At 36.3% G+C, this 23,834-nt stretch overlaps 1 protein-coding gene, 1 long non-coding RNA gene and 1 pseudogene across 4 annotated transcripts in view; all 3 read right to left on the bottom strand.

Moving 5' to 3' along the window:
* On the bottom strand, nt 1–20,490 carry LOC114157890 (gastrula zinc finger protein XlCGF57.1-like; annotated as a pseudogene).
* LOC114157019 (uncharacterized) lies at nt 7,530–9,207 on the bottom strand. The gene is made up of 3 exons (XR_003598070.1): nt 9,094–9,207; nt 8,507–8,523; nt 7,530–7,554 (listed from the first exon to the last, which is right to left on the bottom strand). It is a non-coding gene; the product is annotated as an uncharacterized LOC114157019 (long non-coding RNA).
* LOC114156873 (gastrula zinc finger protein XlCGF57.1-like) overlaps nt 20,319–23,834 on the bottom strand; it is a 43,474-nt gene continuing 39,958 nt past the window's right edge. For all 3 annotated transcript variants that reach the window (XM_028037449.1, XM_028037450.1, XM_028037453.1), the window contains one exon: nt 20,319–20,482. In XM_028037449.1, the coding sequence (XP_027893250.1) occupies nt 20,448–20,482 (35 nt within the window). In that variant the 3' untranslated portion in view covers nt 20,319–20,447. The remainder of the gene's footprint in view (nt 20,483–23,834) is intronic.

The following is a 23,834-nucleotide window of genomic DNA, read 5'->3' as shown; positions in this document are numbered from 1 at the left end:
GATCTCACATAAAAAAGGCTTCTCACCTGTGTGAATTCTCATGTGCCCGGTTAAATGTCCTTTTTGAATGAATTGTTTTCTACAACTTGGACATGAAAAAGGCTTCTCACCTGTGTGAGTTCTCATGTGCTGAGTTAAAGTCGTTCTTAGACGGTAATTCTTATCCACAGTTCCCACATGAGAAAGGCTTCTCTCCTGTGTGAATTCTCATGTGCTGAATTAAAGACCTTTTTTCACTGTAACATTTTCCACAGGTTCCACAAGAGAAAGGCTTCTCACCAGTGTGAATTCTCATATGAACAGTTAAATTATTTTTATGGGTGAAACTTTTTCCACAGGTCCCACAAGAGAAAGGCTTCTCTCCTGTGTGAATTCTCATGTGCTGCATTAAAGACCTTTTTTCACTGTAAAATTTTCCACAGGTTCCACAAGAGAAAGGCTTCTCACCAGTGTGATTTCTCATATGAACAGTTAAAATATTTTTATGGGTGAAACTTTTTCCACAGGTCCCACAAGAGAAAGGCTTCTCACCTGTGTGAATTCTCATATGAACATTTAAAGTGTATTTATGCGTAAAACATTTTTCACAGGTCCCACAGGAGAAAGGCTTCTCACCTGTGTGAATTCTCATATGTACATTTAATTGGCCTTTATCGTTGAAACCTTTTCCACAGCTCCCACATGAGAAAGGCTTCTCACCTGTGTGAATTCTCATATGATTATTTAATCTATCTTTTTGAGAGAAACTTTTTCCACAAGTAACACAAGAGAAAGGCTTCTCACCAGTGTGAATTCTCATGTGATTATTTAATCTATCTTTTTGAGAGAAACTTTTTCCACAAGTAACACAAGAGAAAGGCTTCTCACCTGTGTGAATTCTCATATGAACATTTAAAGTGTATTTATGCGTAAAACATTTTTCACAGGTCCCACAGCAGAAAGGCTTCTCACCTGTGTGAATTCTCATATGTACATTTAATTGGCCGTTATCGTTGAAACTTTTTCCACAGCTCCTACATGAGAAAGGCTTCTCACCTGTGTGAATTCTCATGTGCTGAGTTAAATGTCCTTTTTGTGTGAAACGTTTTCCACAGATTGAACAAGTGAAAGGCTTCTCTCCTGTGTGAGTTTTCACGTGTACCATCAAGTTACGGTTTCGAGAAAATGTTTTATCACAAATTTTACAAGAATATAATTTTTGCTCTGCGTGAGCTTTCTTGTGCTTTTTTTGCTTTTCAGTGTCAGTTCTGCTTTTCTGCTCTTTGATTTTCTCAAATCTCTCCTTTTGTTTCTGTTTATCCTTTCTCTCTTTTCCTGGGTCTTCAGAATTGCTGCCTTCCTGATCCTGGTTCTCATCCTCAGCAGAGCCATGAGAGATGAGTTGGTTCCTCTGTGGTTCTGTTTCATTGTGGATTCTTTGCACATTAAGAGGATTCACCAAAATGTCATCAGTCTCCTGTTTCAGCACAAGATGCTCTTCATCCTGACTGATGCAGAGTTGCTTCTCTTCCTCTTTGGACTCTTGATGTTCTGGTTCTTCTTTATCTGAAGTGGACTTCGTCTCCTGGTTGCTGAATTCATTGAGAACCTCCTCCTCTTTACACACCCAGCACTGTGAGAGATCTGCACAAAACACAAAACAAAAGCTTTTAAATGTGAGTAAAAGAAGGAAGTATTGATTTTATTCACTTAAAGCCTTTTCAAGTGATCCAAAGACTAAAATTACAAATGTATAATTATGAAAATGTACTTAACCACTTTAGTCTTTCTGACTGGAAGGGGTCAAGAAATCAGTCAAAACATACTATGGATCTCCAGGCGAGAAAGCAAGATGGCGATAATTAAACCTAGTGGCTCCAAGACAAAAATAGTTCAAACAGCAGCTTGATTTAGTCCTGTTATAGTTCCTTAGAGTCTTATACATAATTCTATGCTGAAAACATTTAATGCATAGAGCAGCTTGTTTTCTAATGCACATTAAAAAAGAAACTGAGTACTTTAAACCCTGTTGATGGTTTTGGTTTCATGTCTTCATTCCGATCCTCATTTGCATAAACATCTGTTCTTTATTATTGTAGCAACAAAAATTAAAGTTGTAAGCAACCTCGAATGGCCCATGCGCCTCAACAACGCTCTGGCGTATGTTGCAATGACAAACCCATCGGCGCTTTGCATTCCAATCAATTCTGCAAATCGCCACCAAGCAGAACATTGAGAAAGACTCTGTATTATGTTCAGTCAGGCTCAGTTCAGCTCCATTGATAAAGTTTTGGCAGAAACCAAACCTTCTTGACAGAAGTTAAAGCCAATTCCTGTTTGGTGGAATAGAAGTAATTACCATCAAGTAAAGTCAGGTTTCCAAAACAAGAGAGAAAGGGAGAAAAAAAGCAAGTGTCGATTTTTCACACAGTTTTTTCCAAGAGAGGTGGGTAGACTGCAGGGTTTCCCCCAGAAAACTTGCTAAGCCCGGTGGGAGGGGCGCCGAGGCGGTCCAACGTGTTTTTGTATTAAAAGATATTAAGTAGACAGAAAAAGTAAAAATATTACTGGGTAATTATATGTTATGGGAAAACATTGCCAGTGAAACGATATTTAAACCCACAACTAGTCTTAAAAACAACTAATCAAAGAATACAAATAAAATTAATATCAATTATTTTCACTTCTGTTTAATACAAATTAAGTCAGCAGCTCCATAAGGTTCTTCAGGGGCCCATAAATGCTAATATTTTAACACAAACCAGACATTCATAAATGTAACATTTGTTTATCCACATCATCAATGTTGCTGAATTTGATTGAATGGTTTCAGCATACATAAATTAATTTAAATTGTTTAACATTTAAATGTAAGATTTTAACAAGCTGACAAGTTTACTTTCTAAAAGTTCAAAGAACAATATTCATAGTTAGATTGTTTTATTATCATAACAATCAGATGCTGTGAGTTTAATCTTTGAGTTTGAGCTCTATTTGTTCAAAAATACAAATAGGGCTTTGGAACGTGACGTCACTGCTCTAGGCGTAGGGATATGAGCGCCATCTTGTGAGGCCATATACATAACCGAGAAAACCACTGTCTCACAGATATTTTGAATGTTTGAATCTAAGTTACTTGAAATTATTTAGCAATGGTTCAAACTTGCTGCGTTTTTGAATGTAATGTACGATCACACGACCGAGACGGTAAAAAGATTTTAAAACAGACTTTAGTTTCACTGTTTTTCTGCCTGTAAACAACGCGAGTACCATATTTTCCGCACTATAAGGCGCACCTAAAAACTTTCAATTTTCTCAAAAGCCGACAGTGCGCCTTATAATCCGGTGCGCCTTATATATGGACCAATATTGAGCCACAACAGGTCTCGCAACTACGGTAAGCAGACGCCGACTTTATTTTCCCCGTAGAGGAAGAAACGGAGGAAAGCAGACGCCAACTTCATTTTCCCCAGTAGAAGAAGAAACGGGAAAGCAGACACCAATGCATCCAGCAGTGCATGCTGGGTTTTGTGTAAAGACCCCAAAATGGCTCCTATTAAGAGACACGCTTACAACGCAGAGTTTAAGCTCAAGGCGATCAGTCACACAGTAGAACACGGGAATGGGCTCTTTGCACCTGCCGCGCTGACGTCACAACCGCATGCGCAAATGCGGCTCTCTTTTTTCGCTTTGAGTTACCATGACAGCTAGAAAAGACAAAGTCTTATTTCAGACGCAAATAAAACAATACTATGAACATTGCTGTCTTCCTAATATAATGGGCTTTTAAGTTTTCATGGATCTCCAAACGATCCTGAATTAAGACGACGGTGGCTTGTAAATATTCGTTGCTACCAGTTAAAGCTAACGCCGCACAGCAAAGTTTACAGCCTTCACTTCACTCCGGATGAACTTCTTCAGCCTAAAGAAGAAGGTAAAGGAGCCTCCTGTGTTATTTCCATGGAATCACTTCTGTATTCAGCCTGAAAGAGTTTATGGGAACCAGAGAGCAGACCAGAGCCAGACAGACGAGCTATTGATCCGCCTGTACACACTGCTGTAAACACCGTCCTGCTTCACAAGAAGCATGCAAAACTAATAAAGCGAAGTAACACGGAGACCTTAAGGAACACGCCCATATTTTTCTAAAAGCAACAACTCTGAACCTGAACAGTCAGCTGAACTAGAACTCCGACACCAGAGCTGCTCTACTGTTAAGCTATGGGCTTGTTGTTCCTCAGGCTTCAGAAGCGAAAAGCCTGAACCGTAAAATCCCCGTTACTTGGTCTCTGACACCAACGACAATAAACGCAGGTAATATACTTGAACATAAGGTAAAAACATTCTCCGTTAATGAAAAATGTCTAGCATAAGCTAAAGCTAATGTTAGCCACAAAGTTTAAAGAAAGTAAAACTCACCTTCGTATCTGTGTATAACGAGGCGAACATGTTAAAACCTTTCTCCAGTTTACTTGTCAGGGCTTCGGATCGATGTTCATCATTAAGCTGAGGTGCAAAGAGCCCATAGAGCAGCAGCGAGAGAATTTAACATGAACAATCAATGGTGCGGAAGTGGAGGAAGCAACAGCTGTTTATTCATTTTGGGAATGAACGGAGTTTTCAGAACGCTGGTTTGTAATCTATTAATAAAGTTTGACTGACCTATATGACTATTTTGTCAACATTCCCTTTATCGCAGTTCCATCTAATGAATGCATAACGTAACCCCAGCCTCTACTGTAGCGTCTATTCTATGCGCCTTATAATGCGGTGCGCCTTATATATGAAAAAAGTTTTAAAATGGGCCATTCATTGAAGGTGCGCCTTATAATGCGGTGCGCCTTATAGTGCGGAAAATACGGTAGGCTAAACTATCGGAGCTAACGAAAAGGAGACAAATATCCCGGGTATCAGCGATGAGACGTCCTGATGTTACCTTCTCCAACATCCCAAGATATCTACAAGTTTGCTCCAGACATCTCCATTCTGGTGAGTGTTTAAATTCACGTTGTTGGTGTTGTGTCATAATCGTTTTATGTACAATAGTCCGAGTTTTGTCAGTGGATATCGAGGTTATTCCATTATTGTGAAGTAAACTATTTTACTAGTGTTATAAAATTTACAGCATTAATACTGATATGTGTTCTGATTCGTCCTCTTCAAGGCAAACCGACGTATGAAATATATTAGCTCAATCCAGGCTGAATCTGGGTTACTGCGAGGTAAACACCACAACATCGGACCGACATGCGCGTCAATTAATGAGGCAATACAGCAAGACCATGGTGGACCAACAAGTTAGAGAGAATTACTGTGTTTTCATGATTTACCCCAGAAGAGGTAAATCATGAAAACACAGTAGCGGAGGCTATAGAAGAGGAGCAAGTTGGAGAGGCTGAGGAGGAAACCCCAGGAGAAGAGCTCAGCAAGGCTGCAGACTCTGGAGAGGAACAGGAACCATTTGTGTTGAATTATGTGTTCAGTTGGAAGTGTCTGTTTTCTCTCATTTAATCATTTAATGTGGTAAAACATTCATGAAACGTTTGATTCAAGCACTTCAAGTTGCAGGTAAACAGGTGATGAAATGAATCACATTTTAAGTATAAATTTGATATTTAAAATATTTCAGGTAATAAACGTACATGTAATGGAAGATTATATTTTTAAATAAACATTTTATGTGATTAAAGTAAACAATTATAGAATCAGACATTTTGCAGTAAACATTTAATATAAGCAATCAAACCAGATGAAAGAGCATTAAATCTTTAAATATTTAATGTGTAATTAAACAGTTCAGAGTAAAATATAAAGGTGACAAGTAAATGTTATGAAATAGAAAAAACTTTAAGTAAATATTTGTTGTATTTAACATATTTCAGGTAAGAAGTGAACATGTAATGAAATAGATCCTGTCCTAGAATTTTATGTAATTGAGCATTACTGGTAACAAATACATTTTATGAAATTTTAAAAAAATATATAAAATTAGTTAAAAAATAAAAAATCTGGGTGTAATAATGTAATAAAGATGGGTGTGCTTCATCTATACAGTCTAGTAGAACAATTTCACACTGATTTTGAGTTATTGAAGAAAACATTATTCAATATTAAAATAATTTAAAATATTGAATATGACTTAAATTTTAATAGAGGATAGTGTGCCTCCTGTAATAGTATGAATTACCACTTTTTTGTATCAGTTGGTCACAAGGCATATATTTACAGGAGTGTTTGGTTCAGAAATGGACGGTCCCTATGTGAACCTCGGAGCGTTGAGGAGGGAGCCGTAGAGAACAGCTAGCCGGAATCAGCGTTCATAAATCGGATCAACCTTGAGCTAAACGCCCCTTACTCCGCGGAGCGCGGATATCCAATATCCAACTTGAAAACAACTTCACTGCGGTCGGTAACACAATGAAGACGCTGGAATAAAGTTTGTTTTGGTCTGTCGTTACACAAGATGGCGCCCAGCGACGTAAACGTCACACGCAGTGACGTCAGTTCCAAAGCTCTATTAGAAAACTGCAATTATAACTGATTGGTTTTAGGTTGGCCAATTAAACTACTCCCCCTCTCCCAGATTAAATCTAACACAGAAGCTGTTAGAGATGCTGATGTTTTAAGCAGCAAGAGGTGCCCTAAGTCAGATTCTGCTCCAGGCCTCGTACAGCCTTGGACCGGCCCTGCATGAGGAGTTGAATCCGCTGCACTGCGCAGAAATGCGCAACAAACGGGAGATTTAATTAAAGGCTGCTAATGTGGCTCTGCTATCTCTGCCATTTGTGTCTGTTGAGTTTTTAGTATGCATCACAGAAATTGTTCTGGCTGCTCAAGTTTGTGGGACGAGTTTTTCGGATCTTCCTGCGGCCGCGCACATTAACTCTGGCTGACTAAGCACAAAGCATTTGATACGGTTTGATGCATTAAGTAACTGGAAAAATTATACTAAAAATAATAAAATAATTAGGGTTGTTGTAAACAAATATTTTAGTAATTGAGTAATCTATTGATTATTCTTATGATTAATAGAGTAATCAGATTTTATAAAATGATAAAATAAAATATAGGTAAATCTGGCATAACACCAGTGTTACTATCATATATTAATATCAGTCCAATGTTTCATTTTTGAGCTTCCCTAACAATTACTTTTTTGTAGTTTAGAAAATTAACCTGTAACAATAATGTCTCACTTTCTAAGTTAGCCTGAAGAAAAGTTATACAAAGATCTGAAATTATATTAGCTACTGTACTAACCTTCATTATGCTGCACTACAAGCATATTATCTCCTGGACATGAAATATCATGTTTATGCAATATAATTATTACGTTCATACAATAGATAATCATGTTCGTACTTTGTAGTAAATACACTTTTTGCACCATTGAGTTAAGAATATATAAACATGTCTCTTTAAATGTATATATTAGAAATTTTAAATTGACATTTGTGACTGTATCCAAAAAAGACCAGGGACATCCATCCATCCATCCATCCATCCATCCATCCATCCATCTTCTAACACCCTTGTCCCTAGTGGGGTTGGGAGGTGCTGGTGCGCGGGGTCACCCTGGACAGTCAGGTTCAAATACTCACTAAATGTATTGAGCAGATTAATGTCTGGATGGGCCAAAACTTCCTCCAACTAAATAAAAATAAAACCGAAATATTAGTGTTTGGGCCAAAAGAGCATAGACTAAATATAATCACCCACCTTCAGTCCATTGGATTAAAATGTTCTGACGAAGCCAAGAATCTGGGGGTGATCATGGATCCTGATCTGAACTTTAATAACCACATCAAATATATCATAAAAACGTCATACTACCATCTAAAAAATATTGCTAAAATTACACGACTCATGTTCCCACAAGACTCTGAAAAATTAGTTCATGCCTTTGTTTTTAGTAGACTCGATTACTGCAATGGAATTTTTACTGGATTATCAAAAAAAGCAATAAGACAGCTCCAGCTTCTGCAGAATGCTGCTGCAAGAGTCCTAACTAAAACAAAAAGAGATCAGCATATCAGTCCAGTTCTAAGATCCCTGCACTGGCTGCCTGTTGCTCGAAGAATAGAATTTAAAATCTCCTTAATGGTTTACAAAGCACTTCATAATAGAAACCCAGACTACATTTCTGATCTTCTTCAACCATATGTACCACTCAGACCTTTAAGATCATCAGAATCAAACCTTCTAACCATTCCAAGAGTCAGAACTAAACACGGTGAAACAGCTTTTAGTTTTTATGCTCCAACACTCTGGAATAAGCTTCCTGCTCACTGTAAGACTGCCCCTACCTTGAGTTTATTTAAAACAAGGTTAAAAACCTTCTTATTTGACGTTGCCTATTCTTAAATTTGTATTTATTATTATTATTATTATTTTTTTTTTTTTTTAACTATATTCAAATTTGTAACGTTTATTTTGTTCTTATTCTGTTGTATGTTTTTAACTTCTTTGTACAAGCACTTTGAATTGTCTTTGGCTGAAAGGTGCTATATAAATAAAGTTACCTTACCTGGACAGGTCGCCAGTCTGTCGCAGGGCGACACAGAGACGGTGCAATAATATTAGCCTGCATTATCTTTTCCTCTCAGGTTAGGGCGCTGCCTTGCTGCGCAAGCATTAGCTTTTTCCCTAAAATAAGATTTTAGCCATTTTTCTTAATTATTATCCATGTTTAGGACACTGAATGTAGGAAGTCCATGTAAGACAACATTCTAATGATAGCCCACATGCTACTGGCAGCATTTAGGTTTACATTAGCATTTTGGCTCATTTTAGATTATACACTAATTTTAACAAACTGAATGGTGCAAGTCCATGTTAGTCAACATGCTTGTGACTCTCCAGAGGCTATTGACTACTATTTAGCTAAGCTTAGCATTGATGCTAATTGTTAGCATTGAATAGCATTGCTGGGTCCAAACTAACGGGCCCACTTTGGCAGGCCCCGGTTAAATTTCTTCAGGAATTTTCTACTTCTACTTAATATTTACAATTTGATCCGATTCCTTAAATATGTTTCCGAACACAACGACTATTTATCTGTCTAAAAACTCTCTTTAACCTGATTAATCACTAAAACATGAAGGTGTTTCGTACCTATCCGGTGTAAGATGATCCTCGGTATCCGGGTAAAATCCATCAGTCTGCGCTGATCCTCCATCTCTTCCTCCATCTTAACGTTGATTTCTTTCCACTCTGTGAATGTTTCTCCAGCAGGAGTTACCTGCTCGTTGATAAACTCTCTCTGAGGCGGAACTGAAGACATTTTCACTGAAAACACGGAAATATTTAGCTTAAACTCAAACTCTTCTTCAAACCACCGTCTAACAAAGGAAAAGCTAAGGCTAGCCCGTGTGCTCTGATTTTATCTTCCCCGCCTTCTTCTTCTTCTTTTGTTTTTTTATTGGCGGCTGGCATCCAACTTAAGGTGCATTTACCGCCACCTACCAGACTGGAGTGTGGTCATCAGAGATCTCAGAGGGAATTAAATCCACCTCAATGATGTGTAGGATGTGCAAATTCACATCCTAACACACTCATTAATACCTGAATTAATGCATGAGCATGCACTGGCATACACACAAATATTTGTTCATATCCTAAATACGACTCATTAACCCAGTGTTATTTAAGAACCTAAATAAGAGATTTCTAACATAACTTGATTTATTATCTAATAGATTAATCATAGACAGTCCTATATTCTTTCTACTTAGTAACGACTTTAAAATCTGGCGTTCCTCTGAATATTTATCACATTCTAACAAGACATGCTCCACTGTTTCCACCTGATTGCAATAATTACAAGCCCCATTCTCATGCTTTCCTATTTTAAAGAGCGAACTATTAAGTCCAGAATGTCCAATTCTAAGTCGAGACATAACTACTTCCTCTTTCCGCCTTCCACTCATATAATTACTATCTCCCACACTCTTTTGAATTGTATATAGTTGTCTCCCATTATCATGGTTATCCCATAGCTCCTGCCAAATCTTAATAATTTCTTTTTGAATAATAGATTTACCCTCATTTTTACTCAAAGGAATATTCAGATGAACAATATCTGATTTCAAGGCCTGCTTAGCTAGAATATCTACTTCCTCATTTCCTTCTATACCCACATGGGCAGGAATCCAGACAAATTGAACCAAGCATTTATTGTTATGAAGATGAACTAATAATTGATATATTCTTAATATCAAATCTAATCTGCTAGATTTACCAGATTTAATACTTAATAATGCTGCTTGACTATCTGATGCTATGATAAATGTACTTACTTCCCTATTATCATTACCAAGCAACCATTCTAAGGCCAATATGATGGCTGATAATTCAACTGCAAAAACAGCTAAATGGTCAGCTGTTCTCCTCTTAATCAAGACTTTATGGTGTGGGATATTCACTGCTGCCCCAGTTCTACCACTATTTGGATCTTTAGATCCATCTGTATATATAATTATGTTGTCTTTATATCTTTCAAAATATCTATTAACTACAACCCATTCTGGAGTTTTTCCCTTTTTAAGAATTTCATTTAATTGAAGATCAACTTCTGGAGTTAGAAATAACCATGGAGGAATTTCAGATTGAGGAACAGTAGCACTATACTGGAGCATAGTCAAACCAAGCTGTTTTGCCTTTATTTCCCCAATCCATCCAAAACTATTACAATTTAATTTATGATGTTCCCAACATTCCTTCAGCACCATCTTAGTTGGATGATCACACTTATGTCCTTGTAGGTTCACCCAGTACATGTACATTAATTTCAACCTTCTTAATCTTAAAGGAAGCTCACCAGTTTCTACTTGTAAAGCAGCTTAAGACGATGTTCTGAAAGCTCCACAACAAATCCTCAATGCTTGTGTTTGCTCACTATCAAGTTTTCTCAAATGACTGTCAGCAGCTGCCATATATGCTATATGGCAGCTGCTGACAGTCATTTAAACAATTTTAATATAACAGTAAGAGATGAATATATAAAATGTTTGAGCATTACATAACACACTCCATCCTTCCCCGGAGTTGATTGCTTAGCATTATTAATAACTTTTTCTAACTCATACATAGAAAAAGGCATATCTAAATCCTGGTTTGAGACTTCTCTCCTAGTAGTAACTTCTGGATTTCCATCCAATAAATCTAATTTATTACTTTTCATTTCTTCAGATAAATTTTCTGAACTATTCACCTTAATTAACGTTACTGCTAATAATTCAGCTTTTTCTTTATTACTAACCGCTATTTTCCCATTTAATTCTAAAACCGGTAAGGAAAAACTCTTTTTAACACCATTCATTTTCTTAATAACTCTCCATACCTCTGACAGTTTGGTCTCTCTTCCAATGGAATTACAGTATTGCCTCCAACAAGCCTTCTTAGCTTCTCTAATAGTCTTCCTAACTATAGCTTGTGCTTTCTTATATTGAATTAGTGCCTCAAAGGTATGACATCTTCTTAACAATTTAAAAGCTTTATTTCTTCCCCTTATAGCAATACTACATTGCTCATTCCACCATGGAGTAGACTTTTTATTTCCTCTTCCCTTTGATTTAGGAATTGAACTTTCAGCTGCATTAATAATGACAGATTTAATCTTTGAATAACACATCTCCACATCACAAAACAAATTCTCATCCAGATTATTAAATTGACTATCAACTAAATTTTTAAATAACTCCCAATTAGCGTTACTTAACTTCCATCTTGGAATCTGTCCTTCCTCTTCTTTTATCACTTCAGAACCAACTGAAACTAGAATAGGAAAATGATCACTGCCCATTGGAGAATCAATCACCTCCCAAGAAGTAATTCCAGCTAATGTATTTGAAACCAATGTTAGGTCTAAAACATTCTTTAAATTCCTACAACAATCATATCTAGTAGTGCTGCCATCATTAAGACAAACCAGAGAATGTAACTCAAGAAATTCTTCAACAGTCAATCCATTTACATCTGTATTAAGACTCCCCCATAAAATATTATGAGAATTGAAATCACCACACCATACAGTCTTACCTACGTTTTGATCATTTACTTCATTGAGATTCTGAATGGATAACTTCTTGTTAGCATTATAAAAATTTATCACCGACATTTGGTCATTTTCTATCCAAATCTTAATAACTATTGATTCATAATTTTCCCCTATTGATTTCACTTTATATCTTATACTGTCTAGTACAAAAGTTGCTACTCCCCCTCCTTGTCTTTCTTTTCTATCATTCCTAATTGATGTATACCCAGAAATTTTGAAATCCAAATGAGGCTTAAGCCAGGTTTCTTGAATGCAAATCAGGTGAGGTTTAACTGTCAAATCTGAAATATATTTCTTAAACTCTAGACCATTACTAATAAGACTTCTTGCATTCCACTGGAAAATAATTAACATAACGAAGAGGGGCCGCCACTGCATGATTGAGGTTGAGAAGATTGTGTCTCATTTAATTTTTTCTTTATTGATTCCCAATTAACATTTTTACAGTCAAGATACTTTTGGGCTGCCTTCACTATTATTTGAATTTTTTCCGTTTTCCTTTGTGTTTGAGCAGTGCAGTTAACAACTTCTACCATGAACAATACAAAATCCTGCTTTGTCATGAGTAAAGTGTCACCTTTAATCTTAGAGCATTCTGAACAATTAGATCCTTCTTTTCCTCCTCCAGACACTTTCTTTGGGTATAATATTGATTGAACAGGAACTCTTTTCGTTGCTTCCGCATAAGTAATGCCAGTAGTGACTCTGATTTTCTGAACTTCCTCAGCTCTTTTACTAGCTATGCATCCCCTAAATCCTGAACTATGCCCACATCCACAATTACAACATTTCAGCGGAGCCCCTTCCTCACATTTCCCATACTCATGATCCCCAGCACATCTCCCACATTTCTGTTTCCCCTTACACACTGCCGCGACATGTCCAAATTTCTGGCATTTAAAGCACCGCAGCGGCGGAGGAATAAATGGTCGGACATCATAGCTCATATATCCCACAAACACTTTATCTGGCAGACTGTTCTCTTCAAATTTTAACATGATAGAAAAACTATCACTCCTCTCTCCATTTTTATTTCTTTTCAATCGTTTGGCTTCCACCACTTTCCCTCCTGAAACATTAGACTTGATCTCATCAACTGGTACATCAGGTGGAATCCCCGAAATGACTCCGCATACGTACTTCTTGTCATCCAAAAGTCTTCCTCTCACATTCTCACCAAGGATTCTTTTTATATTCAGCGCCCTTTCTTTTTGTTTAATATCATTACAGATAATCAATAACGATCCATCTCTTAATATTTTAACAAATTTCACCTTTCCAACCAGTGAATTGATTTCTTTTGTCAGCTTTATTGGATTCCACTTACCAAAGGACACACCCTCTTTGACAAACTTCAGAACTATTTTAAATTCTGACATCGTAACAGTTTCTCCTTCAGCCTCAGAAACAGATGATTCTATTTGTTGTCTTGATTTTTTCCGTTTATGCTTAGCTTTTTGAATATGCCAAGGTCCTTCATTATCCACATCATCAGCACCCTCTTCCATTTCCGCAAAATCACTACCTGATACATTTCCCTCTGACATCCTTCCAACCATTCACAGTCTGATCGTGCCTCTTCCGCCTTCTTCCTTCACCGAAGTCCTCCCCTTCCGCCTTCTTCTTCTTCTTGTTTTATGGCGGCTGGCAAACAACTTACAGGTGCATTACCGCCACCTTCCAGGCTGGAGTATGGATCACACGCTTATACCCTCCCCATAATACCCGTTCTTCTTAGAAATCTAAAAACACTCTCAAATATTATATCTCCTGATGATTTCTGAAATATTTATTCTAAATTAAATTTACAATTATTCATCTCATTAACCAACATCTCTCTCTCCCTTACATACATATTGCATTCTAAAAATACATGCTGTATTGTTTCCATCTCTCCACAACATTTACAACAACCTGTACTGTGTTTATTAATTAACTTAAGAGTACTATTTAACCTTGTGTGCCCAAATCTGATTCTGGAAATAATATCTTCTTCCCTTCTATTCCTATTACCTTTTCTATACCCCCCAACTCTTTTTTGAATTTTATAATAAAATCTCCCTTTTTCTCCTCTATCCCACTGTTCTTGCCATTTTTCCTTCATGTACTCCTTAACAACACTTTTTATCTCATTCCTACTTATTTTAATATTTAACTCAACAATTTCCTTATTAGAGGCTCTCTTTGCAAAACTATCTGCCAATTCATTTCCTACAACACCGATGTGAGCAGGAATCCAAATTAATTTAATCTGAGATCCTTTCTTCTTAACCCTGAAAATTATCTGAACTATATCCTCTATAATATCTTGCCTAACTTCCGATTTCATTCCTTTTATACTAATTAATGCACTACTAGAATCTGAACAAATTACAAACTTTCCTCTTCCTATTCCCTCTATCCATTCTAAGGCTATTAAAATTGCCATTAATTCGCCTGTATACACTGTTAGTTTATCACTAATTCTTTTATTTTCCATAACATTTAAATCTGGAGCAATAAATGCTATCCCTACTTGATTATTTGACATTTTTGAAGCGTCTGTATATACTTGGATATATTTTGAATATTCTTTATTAATATAACTTTCCACTTCATTCTTTTCCATCTCTCTTCCCTTTTCCAATAGTTTTAAGTCAACTTCAGCCTGTTCTAAAACCCATGGTGGGATGGCAGGAGAGACAACTACCCAACTAATTTGAACTTTATAAACTTCCATTTTCCACTTGATACTCTGAACTAATTTCCCCTTCTATTTTCACTCTTATCTTTCTTTCAGTTAAGAAATTTTTAATCCATCTATACATTTTACCCTTTATACCTGTTAGTTTTAATTTAATCAGCAACCCTTCTTTCCACAACATATCATAAGCCTTTTCCACATCCAAGAACACTGCTATCACACTCTCTTTATTAACTTGAGCTCGTCTAACTTCATGTTCCAAACATATTGCTGGATCAATCGTACTTCTTCCTTTCCTAAATCCAAATTGGTATTCCTTTATCTTCCCCTTGGATTCTAAGAAATATACTAACCTATTATTTACCATTTTCTCCATAACTTTACCTAAACACGACATTAGGGCTATTGGTCTATAACTTTCAGTTAAACATGGATCTTTCCCAGGTTTGCATATAGGAATAATAATAGCCTTCCAGTTATCAGGCAAAACTCCTTCTTCCCAACTTTTATTAAACAGTTTTATCATGTTTTCTTTACTCACAACACTAAGATTACTCATCATGTTATAAGTGATTTGATCATTATCAGGTATCGGTTTTCTAGAATTCCTCATCACTTTATCTAATTCAGCTAAGGAAAATTTCTTGTTAATATAATCATCATAATCCTCATCATTTTGAATTAATACTATATTCAGCTGTTTGGTAGTTTCACGTCCTAATTTTTCCCTATTATTTAGATTCTCTGTACTATGTATCTTAGCAAACATCTTCCCTAATACCTCAGCCTTACTTTTATTATCTATAATATTATTTCCATTCTCTTTTATTATTGAAAAAAAAAGTTCTTTTGAATTCCCTGACATTTCTTTAATAGTATTCCAGACTTTATCTAATGCTGAATTCTTCCCCAATGATTCACAATACTTTCTCCAATAATTTCTTTTAGCACTTTTAATAACTCTTCTAACTTCTGCCTGTTTTCTTTTATAATTTATCAGATTCTGAAAACGTATCATTTTTTTCAATATCTTAAACGCTTTGTTTGTCTGTTTAATAACTATTGAACATTCTATTGTTCACCAAGGAACTTTCTTTTTTCTATTCCCATTACTTTTGGGAATACTTAATTTGGCCGAATTTATTACACCCTTGCTAATTTCAGAATTAACCTCATTAATTGGATTATTTATATCTACCTTTTCCAAGCATTCTTCACTCATAACTCCAAACATACCCCAATTTGCTCTCCCAAACTTCCACCTTCCCTCGACTTTTGACTGATCCTGTTTCATAACTACCCCTATATTAATGATTATTGGGTAATGATCACTCCCCATTGTATTTTCTTTCATTATTTCCCATCTGCATCCATCAGCAATAGATTGAGACACCAATGTCAAGTCAATAGCAGACTCTTTGCCTCTAACAATATCCACCCGAGTGCCTTCTCCATTATTTAAAACAATCAAACCTTTTTCTTCTATGAACTCTTCTACAATCTCTCCATTATAATTATCTTGATCACCCCATAATGTGCTATAAGCATTAAAATCCCCACACAACACTATTTTCCCTCTCCAATCTTTTAGGACTGCTACAAGTTTTGATTTTTCTAATTGCTTACAAGGGTTATAGAAATTAATTATTTTAACACTCCCTTCATTTGTCCATACTTCAGCACCAATAATTTCTAAGTCTGACACTATTTGTATTGGTATTTGAATAAATTTTATGTTAGTTTTGATAAAAATAGCACACCCTCCTCCATTTTTACTTTCCCTGTCTTTACATAGAACTGAATAACCGTTAATACTAAACTGTAATGATGGCTTGATACAAGTTTCTTGAACACATACTATATCCGGTTTAGGATTTAAATTACTAATGAAACCTTTAGATTCTTGACCATTTGCTATTAAACTCCGAGCATTCCACTGTACTATTAAAATTATGAAATTGTTTGAGACGCTTCAAAATCAGCTGACCCTTCACCTTGTCTTAGCTCATCATTTATTTTTTCCCAAGACAAATCTTTTTCCTTAAAAAATTTAGTAGCTGCTTTCACTATAATTTTAATCTTCTCTGTTTTATTTCTTGCTTGTTCTGAACAGTTAATAATATACGCAAGAAATGGAATTAATTTATCTAACGTAATATTTCCCTGATCATTATTTGTCATTACTTTCCTTTCCTGACTTACATTCAAATTACTATCATAACTTCTCACCTGTTTCACTGCCTCAGCATAAGTTACTCTCTTTTCAGTTCTAATTTTTTGAACTTCAGCTGCCTCTTTCCTTACATTGCATCCTCCATATGCTGCAGTAGGATTTCCTCCGCAGTTGCAACATTTGACAGGATTATTTCCACATTCCCCATAAGGGTTTTCTCCTCCACATCTGCCACATCTTTGCTTCCCTCTACAAACATTTGCAACATGTCCATATCTTTGACATTTATAGCATCTAACCGGTGATGGAACATATCGTCTTACATTATAACTCAAATATCCAACCATTATCTTATCAGGCAGAAACCTATCTTTGAAGACCAATAGTACAGATATACTATCCAATTTCTTTCCATCCCTAAAAGCTTGTAGTCTCTTAATTTCTGTAATTTCTCCTCCTTTAATCATTTTCTTCATCTCTTCCAAGTTTTCTCCTATAGGGATTCCTGAAATCACCCCTTTTACCACTTTTACCTCCCCCACCACCTTTCTTTCTATCACTTCCTTTTTACACACCATTTGTAGCTTAAGAGCTTTATTTCTTTGTTCAGCATTTTTACATATAATTAGTAGACTCCCATCTCTTATCACCTTAGCCAGCTCTACCTCTCCAATAGCTTTCATAAGCCCATTCGACAAACTAATAGGACTTACCCCCATCAAATCCTGTCCAGTTTTAAACTTTAATATTACTTTAAATTCTTCCATCATTGCTTTCTTTCTTATTTCAGTTGGTTCTCCTTCATCTTCAAGAGATCTTTTCCCCATTACCCAATCCTTCTTTTCCTTTATCTCTCCCTCCTCCCCCTCTTCTATTTTCTACCATTGACCAACCTGTATCCATATTATCCTCCTCCAAACTTCCCCCACTACTACTAGCCATCTGATCCACTCACAACCCGGATTATGCCACAAATCGCTTCTTTTTTCCAAACGTCAGCGTCTCTTCTCCAGAGCTCCCGTCCTTCTCGTCTGTCGTCACACCGAGCCTCTCCAAACTGCGCTTTCAGTTACCAACAAACTCCAGTTGCTCAGTTACCAGTGCCAGCCTATTCCCCACCAACCCCGTCAACAGTATCCCCTCCCTAAAGCAAGTTAACTTTGTCCCGCCTTCTTTTTCTTCTTCTTTTTTATGGCGGCTGGCAAACAACTTATTGATGTGCATTACCGCCATCTACTGGAATGGAGTGTGGATCGGGATGCTACATATATATTATCCCCCACCAAATAATAATAATAATAATAATAAAAGTTATATCCTTTCTATCAATTTCGTTTTCTTAAGGTAATTTATTAAATAACAAAAATATTCAGAAATCTTCCCCGTGTTTCAATGTGGCTGTACTGAAGAAACTGTGAACGATTCATAAGTTCCGCTTTAAATCAACTCGTTTAAAATACAGTATTACTTAGTAAATTAAAATATTATTGAAATGTTTATTTATTTTATCTTCTCAATTAACCCTATTACAACACAGTACTTTGAGTGATGACTCATAGACTGATGTTTTAAAACCTTCTATTTCAGTTTTTTTTTTTTTTTTTTGGATTAATTTCTGGTTACATCTAATGAAAACGTGACAGTTAAAATTAGATAGACGAAATAATACAAACATTTTACTTCATAAATGTAGGCTTAAAGAGAACAATGCTTATTACCTGCTTGAATTGAGTAACCAAAGATACCCTTGATCTCAATACCACATTTTCTTTCATATTTTAATTTATTGAGTATGAATAGATCTGCTGAATTAGAACAAAACATGTACAGTTATTATATCGGCACATAAGATTGTAGTTTGTAGGTTCAGATTCATTTTTAAAGTTAAACAGTATGAGGCCACAGGTGGTTTAGAGTATTGTATTTAACTGGAACATTTCGAATATAATTGAAAAAAAACGTCTTACAACAGAAACTTTTGGATACCTGACTTCAAACCCACATTTCTGAAATAAAATGTTTTTATTTGCTGGTCTGATTCCATGTTATTGAACATGACTGTTTAAACATACTCCAGCATATGAAATCCACTGAAATGAATTCAGAAGCACAGATTGTAGAAAAATAGCAAAGTCACTGATTTCTACATCTGTAGTAGCTGAAACAATGTAGGTGTAGTATCAGGTTCTTGTCAGTAGGTGGCAGCATGAAGGTGCTTCTGTGTCACGTTTCTGATTTAAAATGTTTTTATTAAACGTTGGAAGTTTAATATAAACATTTTATATAAAAACTTTAGTAAATGTGTTAAAAACATAAAACTTAATAATTAACTGAAAAAGCTTGAAAACATTAGTCTGTGTGTAATTATTTTATATACTGCGTTTCACTCAGGTGAACTGAGGTACTGAACGAATAGTAATGGAAAAACTTAAATGAATAAGAAAGTTTACTCTAATGAGCTATTGCTCTTAGTTACCAAGGAGACATAAGTCATTTTCACTCAATCAGCACTTTATTAGTTATTGCAACAACATCATCAGTGTTTTTTCCAGACTGATCTATTCTCACTAAACATTCCCTCCCTACGTATACTTGGTCTTGAATTATCAAGCAAGCAGTATGCAAGCGTTATGTTTTACCAACATACAATAGGAGTCACAACCCCAGTTTACACATATAACTAAAAGAAACTATTTTCTAAATTTCCACTAACAATAAACCTATCAATAAAGTTTGTATTTTTTACAAAGAGAAGAAGCACAGCAGAAAATTCAAAGTGGAACCAAAAATCATTTCCTGTTTCTTCAGTACAGTCACAGTAAAACACACAAACTATAAAAACAGAGCACGCGGGACAGACAATTAATGTGGAGACAATCTCACTTAAAAATAAACATTTAAATGAAAAGCTAAAACTACCAGAATAAGATTATTTCTTCAAAGTGTTTCAGCTAAATCCATTTGAAATGTTTTTTAACAAAGCTGTTACATTTACAAAATGTCACCCAGCTATAATTACTGTGCGTTCAAACAGCAAGTTACTGAGAATGTTGATACTTCAGGTTCAAATTATGCCATCATGTGCTCTGTGCTCTCTCATATGAACAGTTAAATTGCTAATCTGAGACAAACTTTTTCCACACGTCACACAAGAGAAAGGTCTCTCACCTGGGTGAGTTTTCATATGAAAAAGCAAATTAGGTTTAGACAGGAAAGGTCTTCCACAAATCACACAAGAAAAAGTCTTCTCAGCTGCGTGAGCTTCAACGTGTTGAGAAAGATAAGATTTTTGACAGAAACTTTTTCCACAGATCTCACATAAAAAACGCTTCTCACCCATGTGAATCCTCATGTGACTATTTAAACAAAATTTGTAACCAAAATGTTTTCCACAGATCTCACATAAAAAAGGCTTCTCACCTGTGTGAATTCTCATGTGCCCGGTTAAATGTCCTTTTTGAATGAATTGTTTTCTACAACTTGGACATGAAAAAGGCTTCTCACCTGTGTGAGTTCTCATGTGCTGAGTTAAAGTCGTTCTTAGACGGTAATTCTTATCCACAGTTCCCACATGAGAAAGGCTTCTCTCCTGTGTGAATTCTCATATGAACAGTTAAATTATTTTTATGGGTGAAACTTTTTCCACAGGTCCCACAAGAGAAAGGCATCTCACCTGTGTGAATTCTCATATGAACATTTAAAGTGTATTTATGCGTAAAACATTTTTCACAGGTCCCACAGGAGAAAGGCTTCTCACCTGTGTGAATTCTCATATGATTATTTAATCTATCTTTTTGAGATAAGCTTTTTCCACAAGTACCACATGAGAAAGGCTTCTCACCTGTGTGAATTCTCATATGATTATTTAATCTATCTTTTTGAGATAAGCTTTTTCCACAAGTACCACACGAGAAAGGCATCTCACCTGTGTGAATTCTCATATGAACATTTAAAGTGTATTTATGGGTAAAACATTTTTCACAGGTCCCACAGGAGAAAGGCTTCTCGCCTGTGTGAATTCTCATATGAACATTTAAAGTGTATTTATGGGTAAAACATTTTTCACAGGTCCCACAGGAGAAAGGCTTCTCGCCTGTGTGAATTCTCATATGTACATTTAATTGGCCTTTATCGTTGAAACTTTTTCCACAGCTCCCACATGAGAAAGGCTTCTCACCTGTGTGAATTCTCATGTGCTGAGTTAAATGTCCTTTTTGTGTGAAACGTTTTCCACAGATTGAACAAGTGAAAGGTTTTTCTCCTGTGTGAGTTTTCACGTGTACCATCAAGTTACGGTTTCCAGAAAATGTTTTATCACAAATTTTACAAGAATATAATTTTTGCTCTGCGTGAGCTTTCTTGTGCTTTTTTTGCTTTTCAGTGTCAGTTCTGCTTTTCTGCTCTTTGATTTTCTCAAATCTCTCCTTTTGTTTCTGTTCTTCCTTTCTCTCTTTTCCTGGGTCTTCAGAATTGCTGCCTTCCTGATCCTGGTTCTCATCCTCAGCAGAGCCATGAGAGATGAGTTGGTTCCTCTGTGGTTCTGTTTCATTGTGGATTCTTTGCACATTAAGAGGATTCACCAAAATGTCATCAGTCTCCTGTTTCAGCACAAGATGCTCTTCATCCTGACTGATGCAGAGTTGCTTTTCTTCCTCTTTGGACTCTTGATGTTCTGGTTCTTCTTTATCTGAAGTGGACTTCCGCTCCTGGTTGCTGAATTCATTGAGAACCTCCTCCTCTTTACACACCCAGCACTGTGGGAGATCTGCACAAAACACAAAACAAAAGCTTTTAAATATGAGTAAAAGAAGGAAGTATTGATTTTATTCACTTAAAGCCTTTTCAAGTGATCCATAGGCTAAAATTACAAATGTATAATTATAAAAATGTACTTAAGCACTTTGGAAAGGATCAAGAAATCAGTCAAAACATACTATGGATCTCCAGGCGAGAAAGCAAGATGGCGATAATTAAACCTAATGGCTCCAAGACAAAAATAGTTCAAACAGCAGCTTGATTTAGTCCTGTTATAGTTCCTTAGAGTCTTATACATAATTCTATGCTGAAAACATTTAATGCATAGAGCAGCTTGTTTTCTAATGCACATTAAGAAAGAAACTGAGTACTTTAAACCCTGTTGATGGTTTTGGTTTCATGTCTTCATTCCGATCCTCATTTGCATAAACATCTGTTCTTTATTATTGTAGCAACAAAAATTAAAGTTGTAAGCAACCTCGAATGCCCCATGCGCCTCAACAACGCTCTGGCGTATGTTGCAATGACAAACCCATCGGCGCTTTGCATTCCAATCAATTCTGCAAATCGCCACCAAGCAGAACATTGAGAAAGACTCTGTATTATGTTCAGTCAGGCTCAGTTCAGCTCCATTGATAAAGTTTTGGCAGAAACCAAACCTTCTTGACAGAAGTTAAAGCCAATTCCTGTTTGGTGGAATAGAAGTAATTACCATCAAGTAAAGTCAGGTTTCCAAAACAAGAGAGAAAGGGAGAAAAAAGCAAGTGTCGATTTTTCACACAGTTTTTTCCAAGAGAGGTGGGTAGACTGCAGGGTTTCCCCCAGAAAACTTGCTAAGCCCGGTGGGCGGGGCGCCGAGGCGGTCCACCGTGTTTTTGTATTAAAAGATATTAAGTAGACAGGCTTCAAGGTGTAGAAGTTGTATCAGTTCTGCCATTATGCTTAGCTAACGGAAACGAGTGTTTGTGAGACGGCCACGCACGTGGTAGCCGCGCTACTACGTAGAATGGGCATCAGCCAATGAAAAGCGGCCCCTGTGGTAAGGTCCATTCCCAGTCAGATGTAAATCAACAACTCGCTCATCCCCCACCTGGTTCCAATGGTTCTTTTGTTTGGAGTGGAATGGTGGGAATGATCAGGTCATTTCCTTTGAATTAGGTACAAAACAAATTTCCAGATGCTTGGTAGCTAAAGTTGTAACCTTCACCTTCAGTTCAGAGTTAATTTTTTCTACTTTTGGCAATGATGAAGTCTTTCACCCTTCCTTCAAACCATTTATTTTCTGTCCAGAAACCGAGAACCATTGTTGTCATTGTCACTGGCATGAATTTTGAGTGGATAGTTTTAAAACAACTTACCCACTGTTAAAATTACATGAGTTTTAACAAACTCAATATTCGCTTTTCAATCAACACTTAACAGACTTATACATTTATTATTTAATGATAAGAGTCATAATTTAACATAGAACGAATCTAAACAATTATAAAATATAAGATTAAACACAAAACATAAAACTAACCATAAACTAATAGTTTTAGTTGGTTAGTAAAAGTAATCATTTTAAGCGCAAACTTTAACCAGTACTTTCTTAAACTGGTGAAGTAGAGATGAGGGAGTCACGAAACACAAACTGTAATTTTTTTTTTTTTTTTCCTCCGAAGAGCTTTTTGCGGCGCTAGTGGCTCGTATTTTTTTGGTACAGTAGGCAGACAGGAAGTAGGGTGAGGAGAGGGGGGAAGACATGCGGTAAAGGTCGTCGGGACCGGGAGTCGAACCCGCGACGTCCGCGTCGAGGACTAAGGCCTCCAAACGTGGGGCGTGCTAACCCCCTGCGCCACCACAGCACGCACCCACAAACTGTAATTTTGATATTATTTAATGAATATACTATTCATTATTATTGGCTACTGTCGAGGTCAGAGTTCATCATTCTAAGTATTTCTTTATTCATTGTTATTTATTTATTTCCGGCGGGAACTGATTTGATATTTCTGAGTCTTTTACTTTGAGTTCAGGGTCGCCCCAAAAAATTTCCTACATTGTTTCTCGCTGTTTTTAACTCTACTGAGTGAAAATGAAGTTTTTCATACCTATCCGGTGTAAGATGATCTTCGGTATCCGGGTAAAATCCATCAGTCTGCGCTGATCCTCTATCTCTTCCTCCATCTTAACGTTGATTTCTT

The sequence above is a fragment of the Xiphophorus couchianus genome, chromosome 14 (genome assembly GCF_001444195.1).
Source record: "Xiphophorus couchianus chromosome 14, X_couchianus-1.0, whole genome shotgun sequence".
In the NCBI taxonomy this organism is placed as follows: Eukaryota; Metazoa; Chordata; class Actinopteri; order Cyprinodontiformes; family Poeciliidae; genus Xiphophorus; species Xiphophorus couchianus.
Note: the sequence above shows the minus strand (reverse complement) of the source record. Positions and strands in the feature narration are given on the sequence as shown.